General features: G+C 42.1%; 1 protein-coding gene and 1 long non-coding RNA gene across 4 annotated transcripts in view; both read left to right on the forward strand.

Moving 5' to 3' along the window:
* Positions 1 to 16,824, forward strand: part of usp32 (ubiquitin specific peptidase 32) — a 68,928-nt gene extending 52,104 nt beyond the window's left edge. For all 3 annotated transcript variants that reach the window (XM_008425205.1, XM_008425207.1, XM_008425208.2), the window contains 17 exons: positions 1,839 to 1,920; positions 2,045 to 2,119; positions 2,995 to 3,133; positions 3,212 to 3,317; positions 3,435 to 3,608; positions 4,899 to 5,073; positions 5,141 to 5,292; positions 5,375 to 5,486; positions 5,571 to 5,752; positions 6,218 to 6,402; positions 7,030 to 7,116; positions 7,265 to 7,385; positions 7,891 to 8,082; positions 8,169 to 8,394; positions 11,891 to 12,339; positions 12,431 to 12,523; positions 13,388 to 16,824. In XM_008425205.1, coding sequence (XP_008423427.1) covers positions 1,839 to 1,920; positions 2,045 to 2,119; positions 2,995 to 3,133; positions 3,212 to 3,317; positions 3,435 to 3,608; positions 4,899 to 5,073; positions 5,141 to 5,292; positions 5,375 to 5,486; positions 5,571 to 5,752; positions 6,218 to 6,402; positions 7,030 to 7,116; positions 7,265 to 7,385; positions 7,891 to 8,082; positions 8,169 to 8,394; positions 11,891 to 12,339; positions 12,431 to 12,523; positions 13,388 to 13,561 — 2,724 coding nt within the window. In that variant the 3' untranslated portion in view covers positions 13,562 to 16,824. The remainder of the gene's footprint in view (positions 1 to 1,838; positions 1,921 to 2,044; positions 2,120 to 2,994; positions 3,134 to 3,211; positions 3,318 to 3,434; positions 3,609 to 4,898; positions 5,074 to 5,140; positions 5,293 to 5,374; positions 5,487 to 5,570; positions 5,753 to 6,217; positions 6,403 to 7,029; positions 7,117 to 7,264; positions 7,386 to 7,890; positions 8,083 to 8,168; positions 8,395 to 11,890; positions 12,340 to 12,430; positions 12,524 to 13,387) is intronic.
* Positions 16,825 to 18,710: 1,886 nt separating this feature from the next.
* On the forward strand, positions 18,711 to 19,206 carry LOC103474337 (uncharacterized). Its single transcript, XR_535159.2, has 3 exons — positions 18,711 to 18,836; positions 18,947 to 19,042; positions 19,128 to 19,206. It is a non-coding gene; the product is annotated as an uncharacterized LOC103474337 (long non-coding RNA).
* The last annotated feature ends 282 nt before the right edge of the window (positions 19,207 to 19,488 follow it).

A 19,488-nucleotide genomic window follows, 5' to 3' on the forward strand; every position in this document is an offset into this window, starting at 1 on the left:
TAGATATGGTCTCAACAAACCTATGGCACTTCAAGAATATTATTTTACCTTTTATCTGGAAATAGTGTCTGTTTATTCTTGCCATACAGTCTCTGTATTAAGTATTGCTTGAAAGGTCTTGCCATACSASTTTATTCCTCTGTATTTASTTTAGTTTCTTAGTTTATTCTTGCATTTTGTTCTTCATTCATTTCCATCTAGTTTCTTTTGATTAGTATTATCCTCTCTTTTTTTATTTTTATGTCCACTTTAGTTTCTTTCCTGTTGCTAGATTTATTTTATAATTTATTGATGCTCACCATCAGTAATATTCACTCATCACCTGCTGCACCGCCTAATCATCACGTGTTTCACATCATGTGTTGATTTTTTTCACTGTTCAGCGTCGGTTTTTATGCCATAATTCATATCTAGTTCGTTGTTCAGTTTTATGTCCCGCTTCTCCTGTTTCAGAGTTTTGCGCAAAGTGTGCGTCGTTTTTTTAGGGGKTTTTTTTTGTGTTTTTTTTTAACCCCTTAAGGTGCAGGGCGTATTGATGGGGATAAGGCAGACTGACACAAACCATGTATAACAATGGAAACAATTTCGGTATCCTTATTGAAATTTAAAGTGCTGTGGTACCGTTGTTCTATCACACCTGTTTCATACCGGACCACTTGCAGCACCGGTGTTAACGCTATAAAATGAACGCTCTCTATCGAGGTATCACCCATGGAGGGATTTCTTTATTTAAATGGGTTCATTTTTCAGAGGGATACAAAGTCTGGGTATCGTGATTTAAGTAATTACATGTTTATAAGAGCGATTTTCTGTTGTCCTTCCATGGAAGCGGGCAGCATCCAGACGGAAATAAAACACTTTTTAATATAAGTTGCTGCTTAACATGATCTGCCAAAACATATGTACAAAAATCCTCAATTAAACATAAAATATTTTAACATCAGACTCCAGACAAGTGAATCACAGCAACGTCATCAGCCGGTGTAACACTGAACTGTTGGTGAGCTGTGTTAGCGTGGTGAAGCTACCAGTAGCAGGAGCGGAGCTGCGCCAAGAAGCTACAAACCCTGAATAGAAGAAGAGCTGCCATTGATACCGTTACAATACAGTTTTAGCAAGTTGCTCAAAGTCTAAACTGGCATTGTTGTGCATATAAGGTGTAAAGTTTACCTTTGACCAAACGCCCCCCAAAGGAATCCCAGCGCCCGCCTTTTGTAAAAATTTCCGCCAGCAACCCCTGCCGTCCTCTGAACGCCCCCTGGGGRGCGGTACCGCCCACGTTGAGAACCGCTAGTTTAGACTATAAATGGATTATCACAACATTGAAAACTCTTTAGTTTTCTCTATTCTGTATGTAACGGAGACTTGAATTATACGCGCCACTTCAACCAAAGGTTTGGAATGCGCTTTTGAACCAGATGCTCCAAAGCTTCCTCTTCAACACACTGTCAGCTCCCGGTCAGAATGACGCATTTATTTTAGTGTCCATAAGATGATATTTAGAAAGGATTTTTATTGATTGATTTTAGTTGTCTCTGCGATTAACTCTTTGCTTAAAGTCTGTAATGTCTGCCCATGTGCACCAGTCAAGGGTGTGAATTACAACCTGTCAAATGACCGACGGGCTTAAAATGTTCCAGTCTTTAAAAAAATAACCGGTCAAATAGGGAAATTATTCCATTAACGCGACCTCTGCTGTAAACCTTGTTATGACCAAACAGTTTAAAACATTAAATAATGAAAGCTTCTGTAAAATGGCATCATGACCATCCGAACAGCCTGACTGTTCTGTAAAGATTGTTCAGTACATTTGAATAAAACCAGTGTTTTTCCTCCAGAATTACCTGACCCTGCTTGATGATGAAGACCACACTCTGGAGAGTCTGAAGATCCAGGATGAGCAGCAGCTGGTTATTGAGGGTATGAGAAGCTCTCCCGAATGTTCCTCTTGTTGCTTCTCAGTCACTAAACTGCAGCTGCTATGTACTGAGAACTTGATGTTGGCTGATGAGAAGACTTGCCATCTCTGTTTGTTCGCCCTCAGTCAGGAACAAAGACATGAGCTGGCCTGAGGAAATGTCCTTCATCGCCAACAGCAGCAAAATGGACAGACACAAAGGTACGCTTGAGGTCCTCTGTGTTCTCCCACTTCACATTCTCTGCTGCTGGGCTCAGTGGAAGACTTAAGGACCAGTGCTTTATTCTTCATGGCCAGTTCACTCAGGATGATATCAGATACCATGTAGAACCTGAACATCTGACTCTGTGAGCTTAACTCTGATAGCACAAACCAACAACTAAAAACATTTAGTTGATGGTTTTTGTTTCAGAGATGTCAATCCATCAGTGAGTGAAAAACACCTTCTAGTTTTGATGCTCTTAGATTTTGCTAAAAGAGAAGAGAAGACAGATCATGAAGAACAGGATAGAAACTACAGCCATGTGACCCTTTCTCCTCTTCCTCCTTTATCATTGCCTTATCACTCCAGCTGTTGTCTCTCCTGTTCCCAGACTGTAGCAAAAATCATTTTTCAGTATCTAAAACACTTTAGCAGCTCCAGCAGGAGTTCTTCTGTGATTTGTAGTTTTTTCTCCACATCACTTGCATTATGCGTTTTCTTACACAGCAGCAGGCCTGTGTTGCATCATCTCTGATGTCCAGCTGTTTGATGTGCAGCAGGTCCTCTTTGTCCTGCACGTTTTATAAACTCATAAAAATGACTGTTATTGTTACGCTGCTCTCTTCATCAGAATGTCCAATTATTTTTCTTTACGTTTTTTTTTAATCTACAATTCCCCTAATGCTTTTTCATTTTCACTCATAATTATTGTTTAATGGCTAAAAAGTGCAGCTTAACTGAGTGGCAAAGTTCCTCTTTTGATTGATGTATGTTTGCAACAGGTTTTTCCATTGGGCTTTAAAAATTTTGATCATAAATTTAATTCTGTAAATCAAAGCTTCGTTGATTTCTTGTCTTGTTTTCCACTCACTAGTTCCTACTGAGAAAGGAGCGACTGGTCTCAGTAACCTTGGCAACACGTGTTTCATGAACTCCAGCATTCAGTGTGTGAGCAACACCAAGCCTCTGTCGGACTACTTCCTGTCTGGGAGGCACCTGTACGAGCTCAACAGGTGCTGAGTGGTCTGCATGACATCGGCGCACTCCAGATTGTTTCTGTCCCGCTCAACCTGTATGCCGTTTCCCTTCAGGATCAACCCCATCGGGATGAGGGGTCACATGGCCAAGTGTTACGGAGACCTGGTGCTGGAGCTGTGGAGTGGAACCCAGAAGAGCATCGCTCCGCTCAAACTCAGGGTAAAGCTTCCATCCAGTCTTTTCCTGCAAACCCAAAGGGTTCAGGAGGCTCCATCCTTTCTGTTGATGTATCCAAGCTTTAAAAGAATGAAACGAACCTAACTGTTTTCTCCCTAGTGGACAATAGCAAAGTATGCCCCTCGCTTCAACGGCTTCCAGCAGCAGGACTCCCAGGAGCTGCTGGCGTTCCTCCTAGATGGCCTCCATGAAGACCTGAACCGGGTCCATGAGAAGCCATATGTGGAGCTGAAGGACAGCGACGGGCGGCCGGACTGGGAGGTGGCTTCTGAGGTCAGAGCTCTGCTGATTTGCTCTCCTGTCTTCCTCCCTCCTCCCATAACACACATATGCACACGCAAACATACAGTGTGTGCACAGTTATTAAATTAACATATCTTTCTGACAATATTGGATAAGTTGTCACAAAAACATTCATCCATATACCCAATTTTTTACTACTAATCTGGAAATGTACAATCATTTCTCAATGCCGCTAGTTTCCCTATATTGTCTGGAGGAGGAAAGTGGCAGCCACCAGGAGGCAGCAGAGTGTTTATCATTTCCCTGTAGTTCTACTTTACGGGATTTTTGGTACATTTGTTTCACTCTGGGAGTGAAGAGTATAGATCCAGCTTTCAAAGCAGATTTAAAAGTGTTTCTTTTTTTTCTTGTTTCTAGTTATGATGGAAGATTTCTAAAGATAACAGCAGAGTCCACATCGCTGCAGATGTTGTTTTAATACTTCTCTTAAGCCATTTTCGCACTGCAAGGAATGGAACAGCGCGGGTTCAAAGTAGGGCAGACCGTGTTTGCATTAGAACTTCCGGCCCGGTTCCACCCGRCTCCTTGGAACCTCAAGAGCTGTGGTTCCAATCGGGCCGGCCAAGAGGGGTTCCTTAGAATCAGCAGTTTAGAGTCAGCCGTTGATCGGGTCTAGCTGGCTCTCACTAAGCTGTTCTTACTGTATTTTGCAAAGAGTGCTCTTTTTAATATTTTCATTATTATTATTTTTAATTTGCGATGAATTCCTCTCAATATTCTGCTGTTACCTGGTCCCATGATGAGGTAATTTTTTTCCTCCGCTTACTCGCTGATGAACGAGTTCAGAATGAGCTAGATCGGTCAACGAGGATTCCGCTTCATCTCTGAGGAAATGGCTTTGGCCGCAGCATCGAAACCATTGTTTAGGTTCAAAATAATGATGTCAGGTACAGCTTCGATRTCGCCCTCAGTTATTTGCTAACACAACAGGGCTACAGTGCGGGTGGAACCAGACCGAAGTGTGATGTTCCGTTCCTTGCAGTGCGAAAACGACTTTAGATTCAGTTTTAATCCTAATCAATAAAAACTTCCCATCTGCAATATCTGATCTTTTCAAACGGATCAGAAAATTCCTTCCCAAAACAGAGGAGGCCCACTGCTTTCCTCTTTTCTGACCGACCCGTATCCAAGTCACAGCTTCTCGTTCTCATCATGGTTCTCATCATGGCTCGTGATGTACTGCATTGCTTAAGGAGCTGCCGCTATTCTAACGGTGGTGCTGTTATCCTTGTTGTGTGCTTATGTTCTTCATCTCTGCAGGCCTGGGAGAACCACCTTCGCAGGAACCGCTCCATCGTGGTGGATCTGTTCCACGGTCAACTCAAGTCCCAGGTTAAGTGTAAAACCTGTGGCCACATCAGCGCTCGCTTCGATCCCTTCAACTTCCTGTCCCTGCCTCTGCCCATGGACAGCTCCATGCATTTGGAGATCACTGGTGAGTACACCAGTGAGAATAAACATGGYATGTCAGGAACGGATAAAGTGCATTGTTGTGTGTGCAGTTATTAAGCTGGACGGCTCCACGCCGGTGCGATACGGGCTGAGGCTGAACATGGATGAGAAATACACGGGGCTGAAGAAGCTGCTGAGCGAGCTGTGCAGCCTGAAGCCGGAGCAGATCCTCCTGGCTGAGGTCCATGCTTCCAACATCAAGGTAGTCTCATGGTGCTGCTGGTGCTAACACAGCTGTACTCTCTGGAGTTCTGCAGTCTAACATGTCAGCCGTCCGTGTTCAGAACTTCCCTCAGGACAACCAGAAGGTTCGTCTCTCTGTCAATGGCTTCCTCTGTGCGTTTGAGGTCCCGGTGCCGGGTTCGCCAACATCTCTGAGCTCGCCCACACTCACAGGTTACTCTTCTGTAGCAGCAGACTTTTCACTTACTGGAGTCTCTGCATTTTCTGTTTTCATCATTTTTTGTTTTGTTCAACCAGACATTACCCCAACAGCCAATGGCTCAGCTGCTAACGGGCACCTGATCGCTAACGGTGGGCCCGGCACCCTGCTGCCCAGCAGCCCAGAGACGCCTCTGGTTAATGGGGTTGCCAACGGACACATCACCCCCCTGCAGGACAGCCCTTTCATTGGATATATTATCGCCATGCACAGAAAGATGGTGAGAATAGGCCACAAATCATCCCAGTACTGATTGCAGTAAAGAGATAATGTTGTGGTTTTGAGTCCATTTTCAGGTAATATATTGATCATGGTGTAATAATGCAAGTTCACCTCTCAAATATAAATAAAGTTTAATTTGTAAAGAACACTTAACACTGGAACCAGAAGACATTTTAAATCCAAAATAAAACCACAACCAAAAACAATAAAAAGGAAATAAGCACCACCCAACCAATACCATAAATAAAATGGGTTAGGATGTCTCTGTAAACAAAATTGACCTTCAAAAAATATTGAAAATGAGCAAGCTCATTTTAATGTATTGTGAGATTAACTAGATGACTAATTGCGTATTGCGACAATCTTAGGTGAGAATTCACTAAACATGTGTTGCTAAGTGACATTTGAAAATGGCCGACATGTTTATGCTGCATACACGTCCATGTTTGTTTCCCCTTTTCAGATGCGGACAGAGTTGTACTTCCTGTCATCTCAGAAGAACCGGCCCAGCCTGTTTGGGATGCCGCTCATCGTTCCCTGCACTGTCCACACCAGTAAGAAGGACCTGTATGACGCAGTCTGGATCCAAGTGTCGCGACTGGCTAGTCCACTGCCCCCCCAGGAGGCTAGCAACCATGCTCAGGACTGGTAATTCTCACAAACATCTTAGTCTTCTCATGCATATGTCTCACAGCAGTGTTACTGGATGAACATGATGAATATGGTTGACCGTAAAACTTAGCAATTGACAAGAAGTCTTTTTCTCTTCTTATATTTAAAATATTTATATTCTTTATATTAAAAATCTATTCCGCGTCATAATACATCATATTATTGTTTTTCGTGTCGGTTGAACTTCTTAGAAAAACTAATCTGAAGGATAAATGTTCTTCAGCACTGAGTTGTAATTTCACATTTGAAAGAAGAGAAACAAATAAATTCTCTTCTTCTTTTTAAAAATGTTTTTTGATATATTTTCTAAAAATGTTACTATGTAATGGCAGTATAGTATGAGACAGATAATCTGTTAAAAATTTAGCTCCTCCACCTCCTCCCAGTGTTTTGATTGCCATCTGCAGAAATGCACCCAGACAGAAACAACCAATCAGAGCCAGGAGGAGGGTTGCACCACCAGAGTCCAGTTGGGATCTGTCTGTGATTGGTAGGAGGCTGGAGGTCTGTCAGGAGCAGGGCTGTTTGGTGCTGAATGCCTGAAAAGCTTCTGTTCATCACAAACGAATCATATTGTTGATCTTTCCTTTTCCTAACCTGCAGTGATGACAGCATGGGGTACCAGTACCCCTTCACTCTGCGAGTGGTGGGGAAGGACGGCAACTCATGTGCTTGGTGTCCCTGGTACAGGTAGGCATTTGCCACAAGTTAAGAAGCAGCACATCTGATTCATGCACTCACATTACATAAAATTTATAAGAAACGTGTTTAACGCAATATTCAGGTTCAGAAAATGAAATATTCCATTTGTTTTGTTAATGTGTTTGTCCTGTTCCAGGTTCTGCCGAGGCTGCACCATAGAGTGTACAGAGGACAGAGCCTCTGTAGAGAATGCTTATATAGCTGTGGACTGGGATCCCACCGCCCTGCACCTTCGCTACCAGACCTCCCAGGAGAGGGTAACATAAACACCAGCAGGCTSAGACTGGGAGCAGCACATAATACACACACACCACTATGGGGAGAAATTTCTACATTAGCCGAACAAAATAAATAAATCTTTGTGATATGCAGTGCTGTTTGCCTGTCTACACATTCCTTCTGTCTTTGTTTTTTGACAGTAATCAAATTTCTAAAATTGGATAAAGATAACTTGAGAAAATACAAAAAGTAGTTATCAAATGATGATTTTGTTCATTAAGGGAAAAGAAAACTATTCAAACCAACTGGAACTTCTTGGAAAAAGTTATTTACCCCCAAACCTGACAACTTTAAACACCAGTTTTACTGGCAGATTTTTTTCACATATAGGCAAAATGTCTTGTTTAAGTGACAAGTTGGCTAAATGTGTCACACATTCAGTAAAGCAAAGATCTTTACTGGATATAATCAAAATATTGTGTTTGTAAGTTAAAGAGAAGRCGGTCAGTGCAGAGCAGCAAACGCCTCTATGTCTCCCTGCAGATTGTGGAGGAGCACTGCAGTGTGGAGCAGTCTCGTCGCGCTCAGGCTGAGCCCATCAGCTTGGACAGCTGTCTGAAGGCCTTCACCAGTGAAGAGGAGCTGGGGGAGGATGAGCTCTACTACTGCTCAAAGTGCAAGACCCACCGGCTGGCCACCAAGAAGCTGGACCTTTGGAGGCTCCCGCCCATCCTGGTCTGTAAACCATGAGCACTGGAGCTGGCTTCCAATAATGACTGTATGTGAGGTGTTCAAATGTCTGCCACATGTATTTTCTCCAGATTGTCCACCTGAAGCGCTTCCAATTTGTCAACGGTCGCTGGATAAAGTCTCAGAAGATTGTTAAATTCCCTCGAGAGAGTTTTGACCCCAGCGCCTTCCTGGCCCCCAGAGACCTAGAGCATCGCTCCCTGCACTCACGCAGTGAGAGCGAGGACCTGCTGAGGGTCGGGGAAGACAACCTGTCCTCCATCTCTGCTCCGGCTGGTTTCTGCAACCTGCCCAAAGGTGCTTCCACTCACTTCCTGCTTAATAAGTCACTGTGATAATAACACTAAGCTCCATGTTGGTTCACAGCTGATCCACAGTGAAGCATAAGAAAGTTCGTCAACATTTGTTTATAAGTTTGTAACAAATCCTCGTATAAACGAGAAAAGCACACGCTCAAGAGAGTTCTTTGCCTTGTTTTTTATACAAATTTAGAAATAAGTATGATTGCAGCTTTCCATAATCAACGCTAGAAAAACGATTTGATTGAAAATAAAAAGAAAGATGGGACACGTCAGCTTACTGAAGCGGCTACGAATTGTCCGCTACATTTGATAACTAATCATCTGTTTTCCCGGAGTCATGGCATTATAACAGTCACTCGTTAATTTTTTACAAATAAACAACCCCACACCAAATCTATACCCCACTCTATGCATCAACCAAAAGGAGATATTTCATCAATAATAATAATAATCCATCGAAAAGTCCATAATGAGTCCAATCAAAGATAAAGTTCCGTTTGCACACAAAAAAACAACATTGGGGCCCAAAAAATTCAACAGTCTCTGTGCACACAAAAAACAATGAAAAAAAACATGGAAGGGTCTCACCGGGACGGCGTTTGTGTACCCGGGCGGTTCCCTTTGTGAGGCCTGGAGCGCGAGCACATTGGGTCCGGTCATCGCCCCGTGTGGCTTTATCTTGCTTCCAGAAGGCTTGATTCCTTCAGTAGTTGATCAGGCAACGCTTTTCCTCCAACAATCAGGAATCTCCGGGCTAATCTATCGAGCTCCCCCGTCCTTTCCAAGCGTGCTGCCACACCCACTTCTCTGTCAAACCCATTGTCCCTTGTTCCTTTTATAAGCTCCGGTAAAAGTTGTGACCCAGATATTTTTTACTCCGTGGACTTTTACAAATACAATACATAGATTCAAGACAACCTTGTGTACATATCAATACAGAAAAAATTATGGGTATATGATTAACCAATGTTTTATTCTCGGAGGTTACCTTTTTTTTTTTTTTTTCAGAATACTTTATTTCATTGTGATGTCACAGATGCCACCCCCCCCCTGCCGGAGGCACCTGGACCTGAACTCCATAATAGGGTTTTAAGTTCACCACATTTACTGTCTCCGTTTTTCTATTCTGGTCTGTCCACTGTATCTGGTAATTCACAGGTCCCAGTTGCTTCCTCACTACTGCTGGACCTGACCATTTAGGCGCCAACTTAGAGGAAAACTTATCAGTAGCTTTGGAGAGGGGATGAGACCGAACCCAGACTAAGTCTGCCGGAAATAGCTGTACACTTCTCCTACGGGCATTATAATACTTAGCTTGTCAGACCTGGTTCAACCCTATCTTCCGCTTAACCTGTTCAGTCCTTTCTTTATGTCTGTCCAGAAGTTTATAGGGTGTCTGTTGAGGGTTAGGAGAGTGACTAATGATTCTCTCCAATGGGCCTTTGAGAGGCCGACCCAGAGTGAGCTCTGCAGGAGACCTTCCAGTTGTCTCATGCTGAGCGGCATTGATGGCAAACCTAAACTCTTGGATCCATTGGTCCCAGTTGGAATGGTGTTCTCCCACAAAAGAGGCTACCATGGTCTTTATTGTTCGGTTTGACCTTTCAGTGAGATTGGCTTGGGGATGATAACTTGTAGTGAACTTTTGAATCACCCCCCCCCATGTGCCACAGAACTTTTCCATCTCACGGCTTGTAAACTGAGGGCCCCGATCTGATGCTAACTCTTGAGGGACACCAAAGCGGGTAAATATTTAATTCTTCAAGATGCTGGTAATTTTCTGAGCTTTGCTCTCTTTGAGTGGAAACACCTCTATCCACTTGGTAAAATAGTCAATGATTACCAGCAGGTATTTATTTCCATTCTTGCTGCGAGGTAGAGGACCCATCAGGTCAATGCCGATCTTCTCCCAGGCCTCGGTTACTGGGGTAGGCTGCATGAGCCCTGAATTCATGGTTCCTTTTTCCACATAATGTAACCGGTAGTGCTTTTGATTAAAAAAATAATAATTATGTGATCGGTATCGGTGATCGGCCCCCATCGGTGATCGGAATCGGTATCGGCAGGAAAAAACCTGATCGGCACATCTCTAGAAATATTGTCTGTCTTGATTCAGTCAGTGTTTAAGTGCTGTACTTGGTACCATTGTTAGCCATTTGTGTACCTTAAGCACAATTGCTTCTAGACCTGCATCAGCTGCTGCCAAATATTTCTCTGCTGTTTTATATCATTATAATTACTTATACTGTGTGAGTCAAAATTAACTATGCTAATGAAAACTGAATAATCTGCTCCTTCTAAAACTAAAACTACACTCAAATAGAAGGCAGATGGAACCCAAATCCACTTTTTTTTGACCATATGCAACMTATATCCGACTTTTTCACGGCAGTCTGAAAGGCCCTATTCAGATTGTTTCACCTCCCCMAAAAAACAGATCGCTGCCACTTCCATATGTGAAACATTCCATCCATCCATCCATTTTCAATACACCCTTGTCCCTAAGTGGGGTCGGGAGATAAGCGGATAACGGATAAGCGGGAGAAAATGGAGGGATGGATGGATATACTGATCCTATTTTGCTATAGGCCTATTTAAACTTTTTTAATTTATAATCCACCTCTTTTTATTGTTCTGACCTTGCACAGCTTTTTGGTAAACGTTGGAAGTGGACTAGTTGCAATGTGAAACCCCCGTTGGTGATAATGATGACATAAGTGCTGACTAGGACTCAAATTGTGAAATATGACTCCTCTCCGAGCTATTATTGCTATCTGAAAAAATCCACCAAAACAACCAAACAGAACCGGGGTGGGGGGGTCTTAGCGTTGTTGATCAAACTTATGTCCATGCCACGAATTGTGCAGATGGCAGAGAAACAATTCACAGTTACAGGAAACCATTTATCTACTGTCATGAGTGACCATGCTAACTAGCATTAGCATCCACAACAGACTCTGCTAGCTGCAGCACCACAGTCAAGGGGAGGACAGGATGAGAAGCGCCACACAAGGTTGTTATTTTCATTGCTAAAACCCGCCTCCTGGCTCTGATTGGTTGTTTCTAGTTAGTATTGTGATACGGCAGAGGAGCTCAATTTTCTTCACAGATCATCTGTCTCATGCCATACTGTCAACACATAGTGACAGTTTCAACAAATATGTAAAAAAATATATGTATTTCATTATAAGTTGCACACTGCAGCTTTAATGAGTGAAGTCTTAACTTGAAAATTGTTTTTTGTATTTACTTTGGTCATCTTTCTGATACTATAAATAGTTTGATCTGAAACATGTTTTTGTGACAAAATGGCAAAAACAGAAGAAATCTGTGAAAGGGAAAATCCTTTTTCCAGAATTTAACACTAATAGCACGGCAGTAACTGAATGTCTTTTACCTTCCCAATTCCAAAATCCAGTGAATATTGTTGGGGGTTCAGTCAGGTGGAGATGGAAGGTCATTAACATTTATCCGGTTTTGTTTTATAACAGCCTCTCCAGCCTCCAGCAGGAGATCAGCTCCCTCTCTCAGCCGGAACAGCAGCCCCTCCGGTAGTCCAAAGCCTGCTAGTCGCAGGCCAGGCCGGCTACGGCTGCCGCAGCTTGGCAGCAAGCACCGGCTCTCCAGCAGCAAGGAGAACTTAGACGGAGCTGCATCCTCTGAAGCTGACTCCCGGGACAGTGCGCCTCAGGCGGACACAGAGGAGAGGGTGGCGATAGCAGCAGGAGCAGGGCCTGTGGGCTCCAGCGATCAGGCGGCTTCAGAGTCATCCTGCAGCAGAGAGGCGTCCAGCAGCCACTGTGACGTAATCCTGATGAACGGAGACAGCAACGGGATGGGGTCAGACTGCAGCATAGAGAGCAACATGGATCCTGACAGTTCTCTGCTTCAGCACAGAGACATGTGTCTGGATCCTCTCTACAACCTTTATGCAATATCAGTCAGTACCATCCTCATATTCACTCTAGTGATGAGTTTATGCTGTTAGTAATTAAATAAAGTTCTGAATCTTTCTATTTGTATCCTCTCAGTGTCATTCAGGAATTATGGGAGGGGGCCACTATGTGACATATGCCAAAAACCCCAATGACAAGTGGTACTGTTACAATGACAGCAGCTGCAAGGTAACCAAACACACACACAAACACACACACACACACACATACACATCAAGGCTTTAGAAGTGATCCTGGATGGCCTTGTGGTCTGAGTGAATCACCAGAGAATTGACTAAAATTATGTGTTTTCCTGCTAACTATGTGAGGGTGTTTCTCTTCTCACAGACATTTTTAAAATACACATAACACTACGACGTTTATTTTTATGGCAGTTAAAAAAAAAACAAGAAACATTTTCTCATTAGCCTTTTTACACCAGGTTCATGACTAGTTGTGGCAGAATGTATTGATAAAACCCATTAAAACATTAATAATGGTCTTTCTCTTTGATTTGATCTGCAAAATGTTACATTTTTTATGTGGTTCTCTAGAGTCTAGAGGGCCACGTAAGAAACTATGGCAGGCCACATTGTCCCCCAGGCCTTCAGTTTAATGCATGTTTTACACTTTACTCTACAGCGTCTGTTGCAACCAAAGACATCCCTGAATTATAAATGTTAATGACCCACCACTGGAACTTTAGAACATGGTGGTGGCAGCATTGTGCTGCGGGTTGTTTTTTTGCTGGGTGTTTCCAGGAGGGACAGGGAACCTAGTCAGATGGGAGAGAATCCTGGAGGTTCACATCCTAACAGAACAACAACCTTCCGCATTATGCAATATGCACTTAAGTTTATCTATCATAAAGTCACAAAAATTACATTGAAGTTTATAGTCATGGACTAAATGTAAGCTATTTGAAGGTATATGTATGCTTTTGTGAGGTGCTGTAAAGTATCTTCATGTGTCATCTGAAGAAGCCGTTTTTAGGTTTGCCTTCCTCTTTCTGGTGTTCCACAACGTGACATGGTGGATCTGTCGTTTCAACAGGAAGTTCACTCTGAGGAGATCGACACCGATTCGGCCTATATCCTGTTCTACGAGCAGCAGGGAGTCGACTACTCCCAGTTCCTGCCAAAGATCGACGGTAAAAAGATGGCCGACACCAGTAGCATGGACGAAGACTTTGAGTCCGACTACAAGAAGTACTGCGTCCTTCAGTGAGCGCGCCACTTTCCAGTCACTACACTACACCTGCGCYCCGCTCTGCCTCTAGGCAGGAAGCGCCAGCTGTTTGGATCCTCCCAGACTGCTAATGGCTTGGAGCCACGCCTCTGTCCGCCTGCATGGAGGCAACGCAGCACTTCTTACCAATCCAAAACCTAGATTAGTCTCATCCGCCCCTCCCCTCCTTTTCCAAAGCACTAATGTGGTACAAGTGAAAGCCCAGTGAAAAAATAATAATAAAAAAATACCATCCTCTATGTGTATTTTGCCATAGCATACCTGTAACATTCAGCTGAACCTCACATATCTCTGAATGTATGCCGATGTGGCTGAGTCATGAAGTGATGTTACTTTCTCTGTGCATTGGTCACCTGTGATGACAGGAGAAGAAAAAGCATTTCCACCTGATGTTGGGTCATCAGAGGTAGAACAGTGTCGCTGTTCTCTGGGTCTGGAATGCCATTTGGGAATAGTTAAAGTTCAGGACATACATGCTCGTGTCATATGTGGTGCCACAGGCCATTATGGATTTGAAACTTCTTATCTAGACTATTGGATACTGTGAGATGCTTTTTACAGCTGTTTTATTTGGGTAATGTGTCACTAGGATTAATATCATATGCTACCTCATCACTTCCCATCATGCAGTCTGTGCAGCAGCTGTAGCCTAAGTGTATGAAACAGTGTTAATGAGAAATATGTTGTTCCTTCCACTGTAGGAGACGAGGTACTTGCATTTCAGAGTTTCCACACCAAAAAAAGAGAAAATGCAGCCCTCTACGCCCACGCCTGAATCCCACGGCTGCCAAATGACTGTTGTATACGTGTGTAAAGCCACAACTCCAGGAGCTCACCTGGGAACCTCCATTTATTCTGGAGAGGTGCCATGATTTAAAAAAAAAAAATGGAAGCTTAAATATGTTCAGTATATGTTCATGACTTTGTCCCTGGATTCTGGGGAGGTGGCGTTTTATAAGACATGTTTTATTTTTGTAAACAGAAAGGCTTTCTGTTTAGGCGGATCTCTTTAGATCAGACCTGGATGTCTAGCTGATGCCACGTCCACAGGAAGCAAGCTTCTCTTTGCACCTTACCCCTGCTGCAGTTCTCTGCTGTCACTTTACACATCTTTCTGATTATTAAATCTTTGCAACCTTGGAAACAAACCTGGAACATTTAGGGAGAAAAAAATGTTGACTGTACTGTCATAAAGAATTTTATCAGTGGTTTTATTATTCTAATATTTAATCAATAACCTAAAAAAACTTGACTGATGCAGCTGAGCCTTCTTATTGTAGTAATTCAAGTGATGTCAATTTAAAGGGATAATACCCACTTTTTGAAGTGAGGTTTTGTTAAGAGGCTGTCTTAAAACTACCGCAATCTCAAAGAATTTCGAGCACTTAATGTAAACAGTGATTCATAAATCTTTAAACCAGTCACATTTGCTATGGATGTGTTTCTAGTGAGAATGTTGGTTGGAAAGTTAGTTGGTTAATCACAGGAGCAGGTGGAACATGTACAGCTAAGCAGAAAGAGGTAAATGTACCAGTACATGCTTCACATTTGAAGGCCATTGTGGCAGACCATAATGTCCCAATTTACCTGCAAACATGGACAGAGTTTTGTGTAAATAAAGATTTAATGCAAACATGATGACTGCACTGAAAGATTTGTAAAATAGTGTTAGCATAACTCATTATGCTCATTTTGAGATTTCCGTTTTAAAAATAAAAGTCTGTTTTAGCCTTGGTCTGGCTCTACTGAAAGTAGGATATTGACTGCTCATAACTTCACACCTGAACCCCACTTTAGGAGATTTCTAGTTGTGATTAATATCTGAACCATCTTCAGCCTGCCACTGGTTCAAAGTAAATGTGAGCTGAAGTGATTTCCACCTGATTCAACTCCTGAGTCAAACAGCTTTTTCATTATAAAAGTTGTAATTTACAGCAGTGTGGCTAGTTGCCCACTAATTAGCTGGTTTAAGCCTGTGTATTTATGATCTTGTGCTAATCTGGTGTCAGATTTGTAAGCCCCTTTACAGATTTTTTCAGACAACCTGCTGATGTGAGCTGATGGTAAAGTCTGACATCAGATGACTCATGGTTGCTATAAAATGTGTGCAGTAGCGCCAAAGGTTTTCAGTTCATAATGACATCTGAGCACACATTCAGCTAAAACAAGTTCCAACGGCCTCAAAATGACATTTGTTTGAACCATTAACGCCCGACATGAATTGAAAAGATAAAACTGCACTGCATTCCTTAAGTGAGCAGCTGGGTCAAAAGTTTCTGTCATTTCAATGCAAGCACAAAGGCAAACATGTGTTTCTTTCACTTAAAGCTGGGTCTGTTTTATGTTGATCAGTAGCAGTGGGAAACCTCTGCAGCTGAAATGTTCTCTGGCTCCCCCTACACACACACACCCGATGTTTGCTTCCTTTTTAGCTGCTGTATCCATGGAGTAGACATTGTTCTGGAGAATATGTATTAGAATGAAGTCATCTTTTCCTTTGCAAAGAMTGTTGAATGAATGAAAGTGTGCAGATGAGTGCTATTTATGTTTGCTCTGAACGCTGTTTTTCCTCCACCTTTCTGCCTTTATGCTGAGCTATTAATGACGTTCAATTTTATGTCTTTGAAATGATTCAAAGGGAAAACTGCAGTAAGGATCAGATCAGTCAAGAACCCATTTTCTAATGCTACATCCAGTTATATGCCCAGTACATGTCGGTTTTTGATTTATTTTTCTGTCCATAACTGTGCCCTCAGGCCACCTGCAGCTCAAACCGTTGTTAAAAATAGGGGCTAATTTCAGCACAATTTTCAGAAATCAAAAGATCTGCCTAATGGAACCAATCTGTTAGCCGAGGCTGGACAAACACACCCAGTTAAACCACAGGGCTGATGCCCCCTGCCCCCCAACCCACAGATAACTTCAGCATGTTGGCAGGCGGAGCGATCTACTACTGAGCAGTCTGTCTGTTTGTAGCCTCTTTTTATTTAACTTCTGTACTGTCAGATTGAAAGCTGACTTGTTAATTTAAAAACACTTTTTTGTAAGGTGTTTGTTGAAAGAAAGTGACATTGCACTGACATTAAAACATGTACATAAAGTGTTTTGTAAATAAGCCAATGAAAACTGTGTATTTGAATATGAACTGTACAAACTATTGTACTTGTAGTTGTATATGGAGTGAAACTGTTGATCTGTAACAAAATAACCAAGCAACAAATTAAACTGCAGATGAAATTACATTCATTAAAAATGATTGCTTTTGTTGTTCAAAGTTGTGGAAATGGTTTGGCAGTTTTATAATTTTTTAAGGGAATGTGCTGAGCACATCTGTAGGAGAAAAACAGGATACCATCAAAAACACAATGGAGCAGCTGCTGAGCATAGTGGTGGAGGGGTAGTGATGTGGGCTACTTGTCAAAGAACAAGGAACATTTTCAGAATGTTTGCACATTTCTCTTTCTACTTTCTCTTTCTACTGTCTTGATTGGTCCTCAATCAAGACATCAGCATTAATAATAAGAAACAGAACCACAAAAACAAAGTAATACTCTGGAAATATTTGCCAAGCTTTACATAGCAAAAAACTTAGTAAGACTTCTATTAACTTGGTTCAGTGGTTGCATTAGCCTTTAGGTCTCACACCTATGACATGGTGAAAGCATTGCGGGCAGACAAGTCATGATAATGGCAAAATCATTTTTAGAAGAAAAAAAGGAAGGAATGGTACAATTAAACTCCTATTGTCACATACCAGCCCATCCCAAGAAAAACAAGCAAAACGAATAGTTTAAATGTTTTACCTGTGCAAACTTGCTGGGAGAGAGAAGTGGTAAAAACAATCATTTAATTAAATTCTGTAAAGTTAATTATCAGTTTACCTTTTCACAGAAAATGCCATGGTGAGGTTTGTTAAGGAAACCTTAGGAGCTTTAGAGGAAACTAATATTTGACCCAGTCTAAAGCTCCTAGTTTCAAAAAGAGCAGGAGGCCATTCTAAGATGTCAAATTATAAAGTATTTTAAACCATGTTTGATATACACAGCACTTCTATAACAAATGAAGGTAATATGAGTGTGCTATAAAATTGCCTTCTGTGCCTGGAAAATACATACCTGATACTAACAATCTATTACTGATTAAAACAGAAATTCAGAAACTTTAAAAACACCAGCTGAGAGAGGCCTCTCAGATGTTAATGACACTCCCTTAACGAACTGTCAGAATGGTTATCTTCCACATTGAAATGAAAACATCCAAACATGTCATATGTGATTACAGGCTAACCCTGAGAGTTTTTCTTGCTGTTTGACCAGAACCAGCAGACCCAGGCCACATCCTTCCTGTGCTTGACTTGGTTTGATCCGTGCCTGTCACTGTGACGGTGTGTGCACTGTTCAGGCTGTCAGGCTTCTGCTGCAGCTCAGGGAGGAAAACCACACATGCAGGGTCTCTGCAGCCGCTTCCCCGAATTAAAAGGTGCTACTGACACATGCTACTTGCAACCCTGTGCACTATTTTTAAGGTTTTCCGGTCCGCCTCTCATCTGACCCAGACTGACAGATAAAGTTATTCTGAGTAAAAATATATAAATAGCCTGGGATGCCTTTAGCAGCTATTGAATGCTGGAAGTTCATGGGCTAACTTTGCTCATTTTGTGAAAACATTATGCACATTTTTATCATGAGCTGAACATTTTTAGGACATCATTTAGTAGCTATTGACAGCATTTGAAATTTTAAAAGACCTGCATAACCTTAAGTTGTAATATTATTTGTCTGATGATTTTCTTCTCTGCTACAAGTCCATGCTGAAAGTCTTACAATAAATACTTTACAAAAAAAGTCTAGTTCCAGTTTTGAAGGGAAAAAAAGCATCTCTTGACCCTTCAGCCACATCTTGCAAAGAACATTTTTGCACTTGCTTGCTGCTGTAGTTTGAACTGAGGGAGTGAACTCATCCTTATGTTCATCCCACTGCTTCAGATTGGGCCACCTGTAGTCAGCCCAAGTTCCCGCTGTGGGCTGACTACAGGCTGAGCATCAGCACAGTGTCTGAGGGAGTTTGTATCTCAAGCCACCTGCTGCTTCTGTTCACTTCCTCCCTCTGCCTGTGTTGTGGTTCACATGCGAGCTGAGCTCTGGCTGGTAACGTGACAGATAGGTCAGAGGATCACACTAAACTCTGACAAGTTTGACGYTGTGTTAATAGGCTYGTTTGGATTCTTCGACTCTCTACTTCAGAACAACCAGAGGTAAGGCAGTTCAGTGCACGTCTTTCCTGCGTCTCCTTGCTTTGTAGCCAAGTTTTAAACAAAACTGCTTTTCCTCCACATCTGTCTGAAAGTTTTCACCCTTTTTCCAGACCAAAGTGATGTTCTTCTGTTCACACTCCTCCACTTTGAGCTCCTGGGGAAGATGACGCAGAGCATGGTGAATCTGGCTTTTGATATGTGTCCAGGTGAGCTGTCAGGCTTCCACAATTCAGATTAATATCCAGCAGAATTATCCAAACATTTTAAAGGTGAACCTTTGTCTTTCTGCAGCGTTCTACGTTGTGCTTGCAGTTCTCTGCTTCATCCTGCTGCTGTTCATTGTGCTGGGCGCCGTGTTTCTAAGAAAGTAAGAATTTTAGTGCAATTTGCTCATGCTAAATTTCAAAATGAACAAATATATTTGAAACTGAGTTTTTAGAAAGCCAATTTTAAGTTCAGTCTTCAAGGTCAAACACATTCTGATTTGTGACCGCAGCACAAAGTTCTTCAGAAATTCATCACAGGACTAACTTATGATTTCTATTTAAAACCACCTTGCTAGTTTAGATGATCCTTTTCATGTGCAATTCATGTACTATGAATCTGTTCATAGTACTACAGAAAATATGCTGTATGATTAGAGTTATCTTAT

Source organism: Poecilia reticulata, linkage group LG13 (genome assembly GCF_000633615.1).
Source record: "Poecilia reticulata strain Guanapo linkage group LG13, Guppy_female_1.0+MT, whole genome shotgun sequence".
NCBI lineage: Eukaryota > Metazoa > Chordata > Actinopteri > Cyprinodontiformes > Poeciliidae > Poecilia > Poecilia reticulata.